The 17414-nt window shown below is 38.3% G+C and overlaps 1 protein-coding gene across 4 annotated transcripts in view; it reads right to left on the reverse strand.

The window, feature by feature from the left end:
* Positions 1 to 17414, reverse strand: part of CADPS2 (calcium dependent secretion activator 2) — a 593849-nt gene that overhangs the window by 192575 nt on the left and 383860 nt on the right. For all 4 annotated transcript variants that reach the window (XM_055421183.2, XM_088834647.1, XM_055421182.2 and 1 more), the window contains one exon: positions 1045 to 1153. In XM_055421183.2, the coding sequence (XP_055277158.1) occupies positions 1045 to 1153 (109 nt within the window). The remainder of the gene's footprint in view (positions 1 to 1044; positions 1154 to 17414) is intronic.

Genomic DNA, 17414 nt, shown 5'->3' on the forward strand with positions numbered 1-17414 from the left:
ATAACACAGCAGAGTTCTGCAACGCACACAAGAATGCATAGCAAAGTCTGGTAGTTCATGCCGGAGAAGTCACTCCTATCTGTTAGCACATTTCTCATTCTATATGTAGGAGACAAATATGACCAGTTTAGCAGAAAACAATACAGGTGAGACTAAAATGATATTTACATTGTACAGTATTTTACTTTTGGAAAACTCTTTCACAGGGAAGATATTTTGGATTTTAAGGGATTTATTAGTGGATATAATCACTGACTCTTTTTTCATCTCTCTATATTAATTTCTTATTCTATTTATTAGCAGATACATATATTTCTTTTTTGTTGTTTAGTCGTGAAGCTATGTCCTACTCTTGTGACCCCATGACTGTAGGCTGCTCCATGGGATTTCCCAGGCAAAAATACTAGAGTGGGTTTCCATTTCCTTCTCCAGGTGATCTTCCTGACCCAGAGATCAAACCTGCGTCTCCTTCATTGGCAGGTGGATTCTTTAGCACTAAGACACCAGGGAAATCCATATATTTCTTTACCTTGCTGATTAATTTTATTAATCTCCACATATTCATTCATTTATTCAATCACTAATCTCAGACACTGAGTATCCAGTACTAAACCCAGCATTAATACATTAGGAGGGAGGGAGAGAAATATAAGTATCCACTGTTGGGGAGAAAATTAGTAGAATATAATATATAGCAGTAATTCATTAGCCATTTCTTTCCCTATTTCTGTCTCTTATACCTTTTTGCTTTTCAGTAATGAAGTTTTTGAAAGCACTGCTGATACTTATCTTACAATTTCTGTATTATAGTATCTTTCAGATATTTCATCCTTCACTAAGTTAACAGAGATGGTGAGTTATGGCTAAAACTAAGTAGCCTCATAAAGATATAATTTAAATCTCATCAAGTCTTATCTAGCTAGGTATATGAATGAAATATGTTCCATTTACTGAATGAAGTTTGAATGGAAAATAGACACAGGATATTTATGAGAATTTCATGAATACAGGAGAGGCATGGCAAGTGATTCAACTAGGATTTACCTGGGTGGGGATCTGTGTAATCCACAGTGTATCCTTCAAGCTGCATTAATTCTTGTGGCTCAGACTTTTTTTCTCTATAACTGCACATAGCAAAGGTGTATTGGCTAACCTGCATGAAAAAAAGTTTAGATATTGGTTGCATTAAATTTATCTTTTAGTTTTTTCTTTATCAGAAAACGGCCCAAGCTTAAAACCATAACATAAAATTTGCATATAAATTAGTAAATGCTAGCATTTTTTAAAACCTTGCTCAGAGATTAAAGCACTTTTTGTTTATCCATTTACAGTTAGGTCTTTTATGCCTATGATCTAGCATTTCCCAAATTGATGACCTTCTAGCCAAAATGCTATGAACTATTAATAGAAAAGCCATTAAATATAGTCATATTAAATATAAATTTGGGACCATAAAACTATTAGAGGAAAACACAGGCAGAACACCCTTTGATCTAAACCATAGCAATATATTTTTCAGATCTATCTCCTAAAGCAAAAGAAATGAAAGCAAAAATAAGCAAATGGGATCTAATTAAACTTACAAGGTTTCACACAGCAAAGGAAACCATCTATCAATGTGAAATGAAGACAACCCACTGAATAGAAGAAGATATTTGCAAATGGCCAGTAAGGGATTTATATCCAACATATATAAATAGCTCATACAACTAAATATCAAAAAACCAAGTCACTCTATTAAAAACACGGGCAGAAGACTTGAATAGACGTTTTTCCAGAGAAGACATACAGATGGCCAATGGGCACATGAAAAGATGCTCAATACCTCTAATCAATAGGGAACTGCAAACCAAAACCATAATGAGGTATCACTTCACACCTGTCAGAACGGTTAGTATCAGAAAGATCACAAACAACAAATGTTAGAGAGGATGTGAAGAAGAGGAACTCTTCTACACTGTTGCTGGGAATGTACATTGGTGTAGTCACCATGGAAAACAGCATGGAGGGTTCACAAAAAACTAAAGATATGAACTACCATATGACCCCAAATTCCACTCTTGGGTATATATCTGAAAAAAAAAAAAAAACCCTCTAATTCAAAAGGATACATGCACCCTGATGTTCCTAGCAGCACAATTCTTCACTATTTCTAAGATTATTACAACATAAAGAGAAGATTTAAGAAAATGTAGAGTGCACTTTTTTGGGTAAACACTATTCATACATATGAACAGTAGTTATTATTGCAGAGTACAATTATAGGTCATGTAAAGTTTTTTTTTTTTTTCTCAGTGTTTATGAGTGAAGTTGCTCAGTCCTGTCCAACTCTTTGTGACATCATGGACTATAGCCACCAGGCTCTTCCATCCATGGGATTCTCCAGGCAAGAGTACTGGAGTGGGTTGCCATTTCCTTCTCCATCACTGTTTATAGTTTTTTTCCAAGAATATGAATTACTTTATAAGAGACTTTTTCTACTTTGGAAAAACACCCAAAGCTAGGTTTGGGAACAGTAAATCTAATAACTTGAGATACTTATGGTTCTTGCTACTCTTGGATTGTGGACAATTCTGAAACAAATGGGAATGCCAGACCACCTGACATGCCTCTTGAGAAATCTGTATGCAGGTTAGGAAGCAACAGCTAGAACTGGACACGGAACAACAGACTGGTTCCAAATAGGAAAAGGACTACATCAAGGCTGTATATTGTCAGCCTGCTTATTTAACTTATATGCAGGGTACATCATGAGAAACGTTGGGCTGGAAGAAGCACAGGCTGGAATCAAGATTGCTGAGAGAAATATCAATAACCTCAGATATGCAGATGACACCACCCTCATGGCAGAAAGTGAAGAACTAAACATCCTCTTGATGAAAGTGAAAGAGGAGAGTGAAAAAGTTGGCTTAAAGCTCAACATTCAGAAAACTAAGATTATGGCATCACTTTGCCATCACTTCATGGCAAAGAGATGGGGAAACAGTGGCTGATTTTATTTTTTTGGGCTCTAAAATCACTGCAGATGGCGATTGTAGCCTTGAAATTAAAAGACGCTTACTCCTTGGAAGGAAAGTTATGACAAACCTACACAGAATATTAAAAAGCAGAGACATTATTTTGCCAACAAAGATCCATCTAGTCAAGGCTATGGTTTTCCCAGTTTTCATGTATGGATGTGAGAGTTGGACTATAAAGAAAGCTGAGCGCTGAAGAATTGATGTTTTTGAACTGTGGTGTTGGAGAAGACTCTTAAGAGTCCCTTGGACTGCCAGGAGATCCAACCAGTCCATCCTGAAGGAGATAAGTCCTGGGTGTTCATTTGGAAGGACTGATGTTGAAACTGAAACTCCAATACTTTGGCCACCTGATGCGAAGAGCTGACTCATCGGAAAAGATCCTGATGCTGGGAAAGAATGAGGGCAGGAGGAGAAGGGGATGACAGAGGATGAGATGGCTGGATGGCATCACCGACTCAATGGACATGGGTCTGGGTGGACTCTGGGAGCTGGTGATGGACAGGGAGGATTGGCGTGCTGCAGTTCATGGGGTCGCAGAGTTGAACACGACTGAGCGACTGAACTGAACTGAACTTATAGATCACTGAAATTACTTTCTCACCATAAGGTCATCAAAATGCTAAGAAAATTCAGGAAAAATAAAATGAAACAACAAATAATAAAGCAAAAAATAATCTGGGAAACAACTATTTACGGAGTAATTATTCACATTTTAAAAGAAATTCTTAACCTCAAAAACATCTGGTTCATATAAGTAACGGTATCTTTGTATATTTCATGCATTTCTACTTAGAGAAAAGAGACCTATATAATAAAATGTACTGCAGACTGAAAGCTGATTGGACAAAAAAACAGTAAGCAGCTTCAAAACTGTTCGTTCGTTCGTTCTGTCGCTCAGTCGTGTCCGACTCTTTGCGACCCCGTGGACTATAGCCTACCAGGCTTCTCCGTCCATGGGATTCTCCAGGCAAGAATACTGGAGTGGGTTACCGTTTCCTTCTCCAGGGGATCTTCCCGACCCAGGGATCGAACCTGGGTCTCCCGCATTGGAGGCAGACGCTTTAACCTCTGAGCCACCAGGGAAGCCCATGTATAATTTCATTCCAAATTCCAAATATTATTTACATGCATATCAGATACATATTACATAACAGCACATAGGATTGTTGTATTTTTCAAAATTACAGATTTACTTTTTGAGAGTACTGTCATAACATTCTATGAGGTATTTATTTAATCAGTAAAAATTTACCAAGGGAACAAAATATTGTTACTTTTCCTAGAATTACAGGTTTCAATTATGTGGTGAGGATTTTAAAATAATACATTGGAAACTAGAGACTATGATTTCTCACTAAATTATGTAGCTACTCCCAGAGCTAAGCTTCACTGAAAAGGAAACATAAGATTATTCTAATAAAAAATTTTATTAAAAAAAAGATTATTCTCTGAAACATACTACTATTGAGGGACGAGGGTTATGTATGACCCCTTGAGATTGCAATTTTAACTACAAAGTTCACAGATGTGGAAACTGATTTTCCTAAGGTCACCCAGAAAGAGAACACTATCTGGAATGGAGAACACAAGTCTCTACAATCTAGTAAGTAGTCCTTCCAACATATCACATTAAAATTCACTTTATGGAACTTAAAAAGAACTGTATTCCCAAATAACAAGCTGTGCTCTGTGTTCTTAGTTGCTCAGTAGTGTCCAGCTCTTTGGGACCCCATGGACTATAGCCTGCCAGGCTCCTCCACCCATGGGATTCTCCAGGCAAGAATACTGGAGTGGGTTGCCATGCCCTCCTCCAGAGGATTTTCCCAACCCAGGGACTGAACCCAGGTCTCCCGCATTGCAGGTAGATTCTTTACCATGTGAGCCACCATGGAAGCCGAAATAGCAAGCTAATTGCCCCAAATTCTGGCAAAGCTACTATTTAAGATAGGTGTAAGACATTTACTTAGATATCTCTAAGAATCTATAATCAAAGACTCCTAATGTTATGGGAGAGAGAGGAAAGCGTGTTGAGCAGCAAGAAAGTTGAGGCATTATCTGTTTTGTTTTATAGTTTAAATGAGTTAAATGGACCCAGTGACAGCTTCTTGAAATGGAGTAAAAATCAAAATCCACATGTGAGACATACCACAGACAAAAGGCTAAAACACAGAGAGAAAGTAGGATGACAGTGTTAAATTCAGACCAAGTTAAATTCAAGAGGAGGATTAAATATATGAAAGGATTATACTTTTATATCAGTTACATATATAAACATTACTATAAAACAAATGAGGGTGATTTATCAAATATGTCCCTGAGAGAAGATAAATAATAATTTCCTTCTCCAGGACATCTTCCTGACCCAGGGATCAAACCCGAGTCTCTTATGTCTCCTGCATTGGCAGGTGGGTTCTTTATCACTGAGCCACCTGGGAAGCTTCTCATTCTGTACATCACTACCTAAAATGTGGGCATCAATTAGCTGCTGTTTTTAGTTTTAATCCTTCTGATTTCTCCCAGAACTCTTTCATTAATCTCAGACAACTCCTAGTTTTCACAAACTTTTCAATAGAGAACGTGTTTCTCATAAATTTAAAAAATAAAATCAATATATATTTTTTAATTTATTTTTTTTTTATTTTACAATATTATATTGGTTGGTTTTGCCCTACATTGACAAAATCAATATATTTGATTTCAATATTATAGAATCTCTTCATAGGTCTCCTTTTGTCCCTCCTCCACCACTTTTTAAATCTATCCTTGAACAAACAGATTTTCAAAGTCTGTTCTTTGCCAAATGACAGGAGAGCTTCATTGACTCCTTGTGGTTTCCCACTGAAGTAGTGACAGAATTCACCTCTTCAGCCTCAAGCCTGAAAGCAAATAGAAATTAACAGCTCTCTCTAACCCAATTTTCATTCTTTAGTAGACATTTATGTAGCGATTTTTTAAATTGGATACGGTTGCTCTACAATGTTGCATTGGTTTCTTCCATACAATGAAGTGTATCAGCTATATGGATGCATATATTGCCTCCCTTTAGGACTTTCCTCCCCAATCCTACCCATCCAGTGAGGGAGCTGAGCTCCCTGTGCTATACAGAGGATTTCCACTAGCTATCTGTTTTACACACAATAGTGAGGTTTTGACAGACATTCTTCCTGTTGCAACTGTATGGTTCTTTACAATCAGAGGCAAAACGACATATTTTGAAAGTAACATGGTTTCCATAATTTTTTTGTTTTCAACATAACTATCAGTTCAATTCAGTTCAGTTCAGTTGCTCAGTCGTGTCCGACTCTTTGCGACCCCATGAATCACAGCACGCCAGGCCTCCCTGTCCATCGACAACTCCCGGAGTTCACTCAAACTCATGTCCATCGAGTTGGTGATGTCATCCATCCATCTCATTCTCTGTCGTCCCCGAAGGCTCTAATTCTAAAGCCTTCTTGAATTAGCCTTTTATTTATAAAATGACCAAATATTAAAAATAATAAAATATATCATTTTATGGGGCATCTAACTCAGGAATTAGAAAAAATTTTTGAGACAGAGATATCACTGTGACAAAGGTTCTGTTCCCATCTGCTTATTTAGATAAGCCAGGCTTCTCTGTGTTCACATTTTGTAAAGTTATAAGAAAACATCTTGGAAATGCTAATATCTTGGAAAACAAAAAAGGAATTACTGTGAAACCCTGTCTCATTATAGAATAAATAAGTCATTCACAGGTAAACTGGGAAGGGAAGCAATATCCAGCTCATTAACAGAGGCATTTCCAGTTAAATTTAACCTTAGTAATTATTCTTCAATTACTTATATGTTTTCATAAGCTGTGTGCTACTGATAATTGCAGTTATACTTCAATACAAAATACATTTTTAATAGTTAAAGCCTTTTGGTCACAGGAATTTTTATTTACTCTTCCTCCTGTTTCATTTTTTATAATTAAAAACAATTATTTTTGGCTGTGCTGAGTCTCCGTTGCTGTTCAAGATTTTTTCGAGTGGCAGCAAGCAGGGGCTACTCTCTAGTGGTGTGCAGGCTTCTCATTGTGGTGGATTCTCTTGTGGAGTATTGGCTCTAGCAAGTGTGAGCTTCAGTAATTGCAGCACGCAGGCTTCCGAAGTTGTGGCTCCTGGGCTCTAGAACATAGACTCAGTAGTTGTGGCAAAGGGGCTTAGCCACCCCACAGCATGTGGGATCTTCCAGGACCAGGGACTGAACCTGTGTCTCCTGCACTGGCAGGTGAATTCTTCACCACTGCACCACCAGGGAAGCCCTTGACTTTTATTTTTCTTTAGGTGAGGCAGTTTGACTGACTTGGTTTTTTCAAACAGAGGAACAAGGGGAAATAAATCTGGGAGTTTAGGAGAAAAAGACTTAATAACAAAGATTTTCTTTTAGGGAAATGGGCTTTTTGGCCTTCCTGTGTTATTCTTTATGTTTTCTCTCTCTGCTGTCTGGATCTTTATTTTATTTGGCTTAAACAACAGAAATTTATTGTCTTGAAGTGCTAGAGGCTAGAAGTTGAACCTTAAGGGGTCAGCAGTTTGGTTTCTTCTAAGGGCAGTGAGAGTAATCTGCTCCTTGCCTACCTCACTTGTAGTGGGTTGCTGGCAAGTTTTGGCACTCCTTGGCTTGTGGAGGCATCATATCCATCTCTGCCTTCATCTTCACTTGGTATTCTCCTGCGTGTGTATCTGCTTCCAAGCTCCCTCTTTTTCAATATGGGCACTAGTCACACTGGATTAGGGGCACACCCTTCCCTGGTAGGACCTAATCTTGATTGTGCACACAATGCTATTTTCAAATAAGGTCATATTTTAAGGTACTGGGGTTTAGGACTCCAACATAGGAGAGTTTTTAATTCCAATTTTGTAGACATTTTTAATTGCAGATAAGCACGATAGAGTGATCAAAAAGATTCTGATGCATAATGTGTGCTTAGTTGCTCAGTTGTATCCCTTTGTGACCCCATGGACTGCAGACTGCCAGGCTTTTCTGTCCATGGGACTTCTCAGGCAAGAATACTACAGTGCATTGCCATTTTCTCCTCCAGGTGATCTTCCTAACCCAGGGATCGAACCTGTGTCTCCTATATTACAGGCAGATAAGCTAGCCATCAAGAAAGCCCATTGATGCATAACACTTATTTCCTAAGAATAAAATTCCGTTGGGGATCAGTCATGGAAATAAGTCAAGGAGAAAAAGCTAAATAGTATACAATTTGCAAAGGTTAGAGATGTACATAAAATCACAACAATATTCAAATTTGATTGAGAATGTTTATGATTGATTTAATGGTTTTATTTTAGAAACTATCTCCGTTGTAACTATTTAACTTTATGATGAAAAGTTTACAATGACCTATAGTTGTAAAATCTAGCAAATTAGCAAAACAGTTTGAAGGCTGATGGGAGCACTCCTATTTCTCTCTGGTCTTTTTTAGGAAGATGCATCTAGTTTTTCCTTGATACCTTTTAGAGATGTGATAACTAGTATTTCATTTCTTACTAGTCAGAATGGCAAATAACTAACTGTAGTTTTATGTCCACTTTCAATTTTTATTATCTTCTTCCATGGGTAGTTTTCCCTGTTATTCATCCATTCAACAAATATTTGTTGAATATCTACAGTTTACTTTGTCTAAGCCTTGAGCATACAATAACGTCCTCGGCATCAGAATAAGAAAAAAATAGAAAAATAATATCAATTCTCACACAGTGATATAGAGAAGACTGGATTACAGATAAACAATACCTACAACAATTTTTGGGTTGTTTTGAATGAATTGTTTTGAAGAAAAATATAACAGGGTAAAAAGTATGACAGGGAAGGGAGTCTATTTTTGATTAAGCATCCAGAAAAGGGCTCTCTGAAGACAATCATATTTCAATATTGGAAGTATTTTGATTGGAAGTGAAGGGGGATAAACCATGTTTAACAAATGAGTCTGCCATTTCAAATCTAGGTCCCACTTTCATTTCTCCCTCAATTACTTCTCGTTATTCTTTTCAGCTCTGTTTGACAAGACCTTGGACATCTCACTCTAACCCTTGTATTGCTCAGCTTGATTTTCTATAAAACAGAGGTAACAATAACACGTGTTCTACAGGTCTTTGAGAGAATTGTGTGCTAAGTTGGTTCAGTCATGTCCAACTCTTTGCTGCCCAATGGACTATAGCCCACCAGGCTCCTCTGTCCATGGGATTCTCAAGGCAAGAATACTGGAGTGGGTTGCCATTCCTTCCTCCGGGGTATCTTCCTGTCCCAGGGATCAAACCCACGTCTCGCATGTCTCCTGCATTGGCAGATGGGTTCCTTAATACTAGTGTCACCTGGGAAGCCCTTGTGAGCACTGAAGATACTAATGCAGAAAACCTAGCACCATGCCCGCCTGATACGCAGTCGTCTCCCAATAAGTCATACCCAGCTGTCAGGGATCCATCATCCCTCTCTCTCTTCTTATGTGTCTTCCTAGAGTTATTTCATTGTGGGTTAGAGATACATTTTGTTCTGTAATAGGTATGAAAGTATGATGTCAGGATTGACCCCATTTTGAGGCTGTATGTTTCCAGGATGGGAATGACTAAGGACTGTTGACCTTCATGCCTCAGGTTTCTGCTTTCCAGCCTCACTAGGTTCTCCCCAACTTATATGTCTACTTCGCCCCAGGCTGATGGGTTACTTCTTTCCATTAAAAAGATAGCGATCATGGTATTGAAAATATCTGTTGAATATTAGAATACATAAATGGACCAGAAATTAAGGATGAGAGGAAAAATCAGAGATGCCTCTAAATGTACTTTAGATATTATTCCCTCTATTTCTAATGAATATTATCATGAATATATATTTCAATATATATATTTTAAAAAATGATTCTCTTAAAACAACAAAAAAGATTAATCTTTAAAGGTCTTTATACAAGTTATGTTCATGCTGTCGTGCATTAAAGAGTCCAGGCTTGATATGCATAGCGTACCTAAAGTGCTAAAAATGTGCCTGCTGTTTCAGATCTAGCTTTAAAAACTACCTGTCAAAAAGCTACTTGTTTTTCATATGCGGTGTAAAATGCTTACATCTATGTTGCTTTTTTCTTTATATAACTTGAAATACAGGTTAGTTTGCTGTTTTATGCTTTAAGTACTGTATTTCTAGCTAGCTTTAAATAACATGATTATTTCTTAACATGATGGATATGTTTAAGCACCTATTTCAAAATCGTTGGAGATACAAAGAAAAGAAAATCCAAGCAAAAAGCCTCCAGCTTCAGAAAAATCACCTACTTTTGACAACCATGGTGATTTAAATGATAAGTATTGAACATGTGTTTTATTTTTTACTTAATAATTGTTTCTAATATTTCAAAAGTCACCTAACAGTCCTGGAGTTTACCACAGATGACTGGGCCTTGAGGTTTAACGAAGAGCACAGATGGAAAAGAAACAAAATACCAACGACCATCAAAGCTGTCACTGACAATTAGGGAATTTGACCCAGGAGACAACTGAAAAAAGTGCAGTTTGGCTTTTCAATACTTTGGTTCAAGAAGCACTAGTTCCTGGTTCTGTTTCCATAAAATGACACTGCATTTTATTTGATTCCTCTAATATCCCCAAGAGCCTTCCTCTTCTGCCCATTTCTTTTGAAAGGTCATGCCAAATCACCTTACTCAGGCAAACCCTACAATGAACCTGTAGCATAAGATCAAGTGAATCCCTCTGAACAGTGTCAACACCTTGCAGCTACTGGTTTGGCAGCCAGCATCCAGAGTGAGGGTACAGTGGAGAAGTCCCACTTGGAGATAACTCATTATCAGTTGGCACTAATCTTTAATATATGTTGTGCATCACTTCAGTTGTGTCTGACTCTTTGTGACTCTGTGGACTGCAGCCTGTGAGGCTCCTCTGTCCATGGGATTCTCCAGGCAAAAATTCTGGAGTGGATTGCCATTTCCTTCTCCAGGGGATCTTTCTGAACCAGGGATTGAAGCTGCATCTATGTCTCCTGCATTTGCAGGCAGGTTCTTTACCACTAGAGCCACCTGGGAAGCCCTAATATATGCTGCTGAAAACTAAATGGTAGGGGCCAGGGGGTCCCCATGCTCCATGTGCTTCTAGCTGAAGGTAGTCTGGCCCATCTCCACATGCCAGGGAATTAGATAGAAACAGGTGGTCAGACCTATTCTGGTCCGAATTTGTTTTCAGGGATAAGCTGGCTTATAAGCTTATATAATATACTATATTGCAACTGAAAATCCATTCAGCGGAAAGACAGAGCCATGATAAACATTCAATATCCTTAACCCAATCTATTCTTAATAACTCCATAAAGAATGGATTTGTTCAGAACTGGGGGATATAAATATACTTTAATCTGAGGACAGAGTTAAATCAGGCTGTTTTGGCATCACAGGGCACCTTAATTTGCTGGGGTCCCACGAGGTACCAGCATCTGAACTAGGGAACCTCCCATTTTATTTTCAATTGCCAACCTGTTCAACACCTGTCCGTGTCCACACATGTAAGTGCTAATGATGAGTTCTTAGAGACTACTGCATTCTGGTTTGTATGTTGGGTTCCTACTGCAGGGATCACGTTAACAGCTGGCAGCTTAGCAACTGCCACCGTCTAATTTCAGTAAAGATTAAGGCTTAAAAATCCTTAGCTGGAAATGTTCTTGGCAGAGGCCAAAGGTGCTGATAGAGTTATTAAAAGAAAAAAAAAATCCCAGAGCTTAATTTAATCAAGGAAAATGAATATATTCTTCAAGATCATGATGGATTTGAAGGGAATATATATTTACTGTCTTGACCAAATGGCATAAAAATGATTTAGCAATCAGTGTATAAATTAGAAAGAGGAAAGACAGTCTTTTTAAAAACAGTGCTCAGACTGACTCACATATATTCATCTATTGAACAAATATTTAGCCAGTTTCTACTCATAGTAGATTATAAGACAGAAAAGGTCTTTATTTTCATGCAGCATATATTCTAGAAGGGATAAAGAGACAATTAAGAAATAAATATATAAGGATGGATAACTCTGATCAGAGAAAAATGTTCTGAGAAATATAAAATTGGGTAATGTGACACGGAGTCACTTCAGATTGGGTGGGCAAAAAAGACCCATTTAAGGTGACATTTGACTTGATACCTAAGTGGGTAGGTAGAACAAGCTAGTCACGGGGAAAATGTAAAAGGTAGAATAAATGTTCCGAATTTCTTTAGATGCTTAGGAAGCTAAGCAAAAACCAAGTGGAAGAAAGGTGTGTGGTGTATGTTTAGCCACTAAGTCATGTCTGACCTCATGAACTGCAGCACAACCAGGCTTCCCAGTCCTAGGAAGGTAGGATTTAATTCAAAGGCATATTTGCATAGAATTCACACTTTAAAAATAAACTCATATTATTATATATTTGAGAGAGGGCACTGGTGACCTGGAGGTGCTAAACCCCAGGTCTCGGCACTGCAATTAACCTGGACGCAGAGCATTACAAGTCAAGCGGCTGCTCAGTGACAGGAGAGGACTCATCTGAGAGGAAGCTAGAGGCCACAATAGGGACAATATATAGGACTTTCCCTTGGTTATGGTCAGAGGTTTTCTAAGTGCAATAGGCAGTCATGGAAGAATTTAGACAGAAAATTGGCAAAATCTGAGTTATGCTTCAAATAGATTATTCTGGCAATGTGAAGAAAGGATTGTCAGGAGAATGGTGGAAATAGACCCAGAGCGAACAGCTGGGATTCTATTGTGAAAATCCATGTGAAGATAAGAATGGTTTCTACTAGAATGATAACAGAGAAGATGGAAAGAACTGAATGTAAGCAGGATACTATCCTGGATGTAGATAAAACAGGATTTTCTGATTGACATGGGGGTAATGAAAAAAAAATAGAACAAAAACTACACCATGATTTTGGTTCAAGTATGCTCAAATGACACTACCCTTATGGCAGAAAGTGAAGAGGAACTCAAAAGCCTCTTGATGAAAGTGAAAGAGGAGAGTGAAAAGGTTGGCTTGAAGCTCAACATTCAGAAAACAAAGATCATGGCATCTGGTCCCATCACTTCATGGGAAATAGATGGAAAAACAGTGGAAACAGTGTCAGACTTTATTTTTTTGGGCTCCAAAATCACTGCAGATGCTGATTGCAGCCATGAAATTAAAAGACGCTTGCTCCTTGGAAGGAAAGTTATGACCAACCTTGATAGTATATTAAAAAGCAGAGACATTAATTTGCCAACCAAGGTCCGTCTAGTCAAGGCAATGGTTTTTCCCGTGGTCATGTATGGATGTGAGAGTTGGACTGTGAAGAAAGCTGATCGCCGAAGAATCGATGCTTTTGAACTGTGGTGTTGGAGAAGACTCTTGAGAGTCCCTTATACTGCAAGGAGATCCAACCAATCCATTCTAAAGGAGATCAATCCTGGATGTTCATTGGAGGGACTGATGCTAAAGCTGAAACTCCAATACTTCGGCCACCTCATGCGACGAGTTGACTCACTGGAAAAGACTCTGATGCTAGGAAAGGTTGGGGGCGGGAGGAGAAGGGGACGACGGAGAATGAGATGTCTGGATGGCATCACCGACTCTGTGGACATGAGTTTGAGTGTACTCCGGGAGTTGGTGATGGACAGGGAGGCCTGGCGTGCTGTGATTCATGGGGTCGCGGAGAGTCGGACACGACTGAGCGACTGAACTGAACTGAACTGAACTGATGCTCAAATATGGGCTTCCCCAATGGCTCAATGGTAAAGAATCTGCCTGCAATGCAGGAGACGCAGGTTTGATCCCTGGGTCAGGAAGATGCCCTGGACAAGGACAATCAATAGGGTTGTAAAAAGTCAGATACTCCTGAGCACACATGCACAGATGCTCAAATATAAATCAATTTTATGTTTTATATAGGTTTGCAGTGAAGTCACTCAGTCGTGTCCCACTCTTTGCGACCCCGTGGACTGTAGCCCACCAGGCTACTCCTTCCATGGGATTCTTCAGGCAAGAATACTGGAGTAGGCTGCCATTTCCTTCTCCAGGGGATATTCCCAACCCAGGGATCGAACCCAGGTCTCCTGCATTGCATTTGGATTTAATTTGGTTTGAGAAGGAACCCAAATTAAAGGTGTGATAATATTTACTTATCTTACACTTACCAAGTCTTTATTACGCAGCAGGAACACTACACATGTATGAGTAAAGATATATATGCATATGAATGCATTCATACATACAAACATATACACACACAGTATTTTAAAGTTGAGTCTTATAAGACAATCAAGCCCATTAACATTCAATTCAGATAAATAATATGGTTACAATATTGCACATTCTTCATGCATAGGTCTTTACTCTTTCATGTAGGTGTGAGCTAGAAAAGAAGAAAAACAGATATTTTTCTACATGAAAATACCAACACAAATTTTAAAGGAACACAAGGTACATGTTAAAGAGGAATTTTGGCATTGGGATCATTTCCTGATCCTTATGAGATATTCCTTATCAAATTCAGCTCTACTCTCATTCCACTTTTATAATTTTAACTCTTGAGACATAGGTAAATGATCATTTCAATATATTTTACAACTATTTTGAAGAGTAAATGCATTATTTCTTTTTTTTAATTAATTTTTTATTGGAGGTAAACTATTTTACAATATTATATTGGTTGGTTTTGCCATACATTGACATGAATTCGCCCCGGGTGTACATGAGTTCCCCCTCCTGAACTCCCCTCCCACCTCCCTCCTCCCTTTATCCTCCCTCTGGGTCATCCCCGCACGCCAGCCCCGAGCATCCTGTAACATGCATCGACCCTGAACTGGTAATTCGTTTCACATATGACAACATACATGTTTCAATGCCATTCTCCCAAATCATCCCACCCTCACCCTCTCCCACAGAGTCCCAAAGACTGTTCTATACATCTGTGTCTCTTTTGCTGTCTCGTATACAGGGTTATCATTTGCATTTTTCTAAATTCCATATATATGCGTTAGTATACTGTATTGGTGTTTTTCTTTCTGGCTTACTTCACTCTGTATAATAGGCTCCAGTTTCATCCACCTCATTAGAACTGATTCAAATGCATTCTTTTTAATGGCTGAATAATACTCCATTGTGTATATGTACCAAAGCTTTCTTATCCATTCGTCTGCAGATGGACATCTAGGTTCCTTCCATGTCCTGGCTATTATAAACAGTGCTGCAATGAACAATGGAGTATACGTGTCTCTTTCAATTCTGGTTTCCTTGGTGTGTATGCCCAGGAGTGCGATTGCTGGATCATATGGCAGTTCTATTTCCAGTTTTTTGAGGAATCTCCACACTGTTCTCCATAGTGGCTGTACTAGTTTGCATTCCCACCAACAGTGTAAGAGGGTTCCCTTCTCTCCACATCCTCTCCAGCATTTATTGCATGTAGACTTTTGGATAGCAGCCATTCTGACAGGTGTGAAATGGTATCTCATTGTGGTTTTGATTTGCATTTCTCTGATGATGAGGGATGTTGAGCATTTTTTCTTGTGTTTGTTAGCCATCTGTATGTCTTCTTTGGAGAAATGTCTGTTTAGTTCTTTGGCCCATTTTTTGATTGGGTCATTTATTTTTCTGGAATTGAGCTGCAGGAGCTGCTTGTATATTTTGGAGATTAATCCTTTATCAGTTGCTTCATTTGCTATTATTTTCTCCCATTCTGAAGGCTGTCTTTTCACCTTACTTATAGTTTCCTTTGCTGTGCAGAAGCTTTTGATTTTAATTAGGTCCCATTTATTTATTTTTGCTTTTATTTCCAATATTCTGGGATGTGGGTCTTGGAGGATCCTGCTGTGATTTATATCAGAGAGTGTTTTGCCTACGTTCTCCTCTAGGAGTTTTATAGTTTCTGGTCTTACATTTAGCTCTCTCATCCATTTTGAGTTTATTTTTGTGTGTGGTGTTAGGAAGTGTTCTAGTTTCATTCTTTTACAAGTGGCTGACCAGTTTTCCCAGCACCACTTGTTAAAGAGACTGTCTTTTCTCCATTTTATATTCTTGCCTCCTTTGTCAAAGATAAGGTGTCCATAGGCGAATGGATTTATCTCTGGGCTTTCTACTTTGTTCCATTGATCTATACTTCTGTCTTTGTGCCAGTACCATACTGTCTTGATGACTGTGGCTTTGTAGTAGAGCCTGAAGTCCGGCAGGTTAATTCCCCCAGTTCCATTTTTCTTCCTCAAGATTGCTTTGGCTATTCGAGGTTTTTTGTATTTCCATACAAATTGTGAGATTATTTGTTCTAGTTCTGTGAAAAATATCCTTGGTAGCTTGGTAGAGATTGCATTGAATGTATAAATTACTTTGGGTAGTATACTCATTTTTACATTTATTCTTCCAATCCATGAACATGGTATATTTCTCCATCTATTAGTGTCCTCTTTGATTACTTTCAGTAGTGTTTTATAGTTTTCTACGTACAAGTCTTTTGTTTCCTTAGGTAGATACATTCCTAAGTATTTAATTCTTTTCATTGCAACAGTGAATGGAATAGTTTCCTTAATTTCTCTATTTTCTCATTATTAGTGTATAGGAATGCAAGGGATTTCTGGGTGTTGATTTTATATCCTGCAACGTTACTGTAATCATTGATTAGCTCTAGTAGTTTTCTGATAGAGTCTCTAGGGTTTTCTGTGTAGAGGATCATGTCATCAGCGAACAGTGAAAGTTTTACTTCTTCTTTTCCAATTTGTATTCCTTTTATGTCTTTTTCTGCTCTGATTGCTGTGGCCAAAACTTCCAGAACTATGTTGAATAGTAGTGGTGAGAGTGGGCACCCTTGTCTTGTTCCTGACTTTAGGGGAAATGCTTTCAGTTTTTTACCATTGAGGATAATGTTTGCTGTGGGTTTGTCATATATAGCTTTTATTATGTTGAGGTATGTCCCTTCTATTCCCACTTTCTGGAGGGTTTTTATCATAAATGGGTGTTGAATTTTGTCAAAGGCTTTTTCTGCATCTATTGAGATAATCATATGATTTTTATTTTTCAGTTTGTTAATGTGGTGTATTACGTTGATTGATTTGCGGATATTGAAGAATCCTTGCATTCCTGGGATAAAGCCCACTTGGTCATGATGTATGATCTTAATATGTTGTTGGATTCTGATTGCTAGAATTTTGTTAAGGATTTTTGCATCTATGTTCATCAGTGATATTGGCCTCTAGTTTTCTTTTTTTGTGGGGTATTTACCAGGTTTTGGGATTAGGGTGATGGTGGCCTCATAGAATGAGTTTGGAAGTTTCCCTTCCTCAGCAATTTTCTGGAAGAGTTTGAGTAGAATAGGTGTTAGCTCTTCTCTAAAATTTTGGTAGAATTCAGCTGTGAAGCCGTCTGGACCTGGGC

This window comes from Moschus berezovskii, chromosome 3 (genome assembly GCF_049115385.1).
Source record: "Moschus berezovskii isolate FMDL1 chromosome 3, NW_MosBer_1.0, whole genome shotgun sequence".
NCBI classification, from domain to species: domain Eukaryota; kingdom Metazoa; phylum Chordata; class Mammalia; order Artiodactyla; family Moschidae; genus Moschus; species Moschus berezovskii.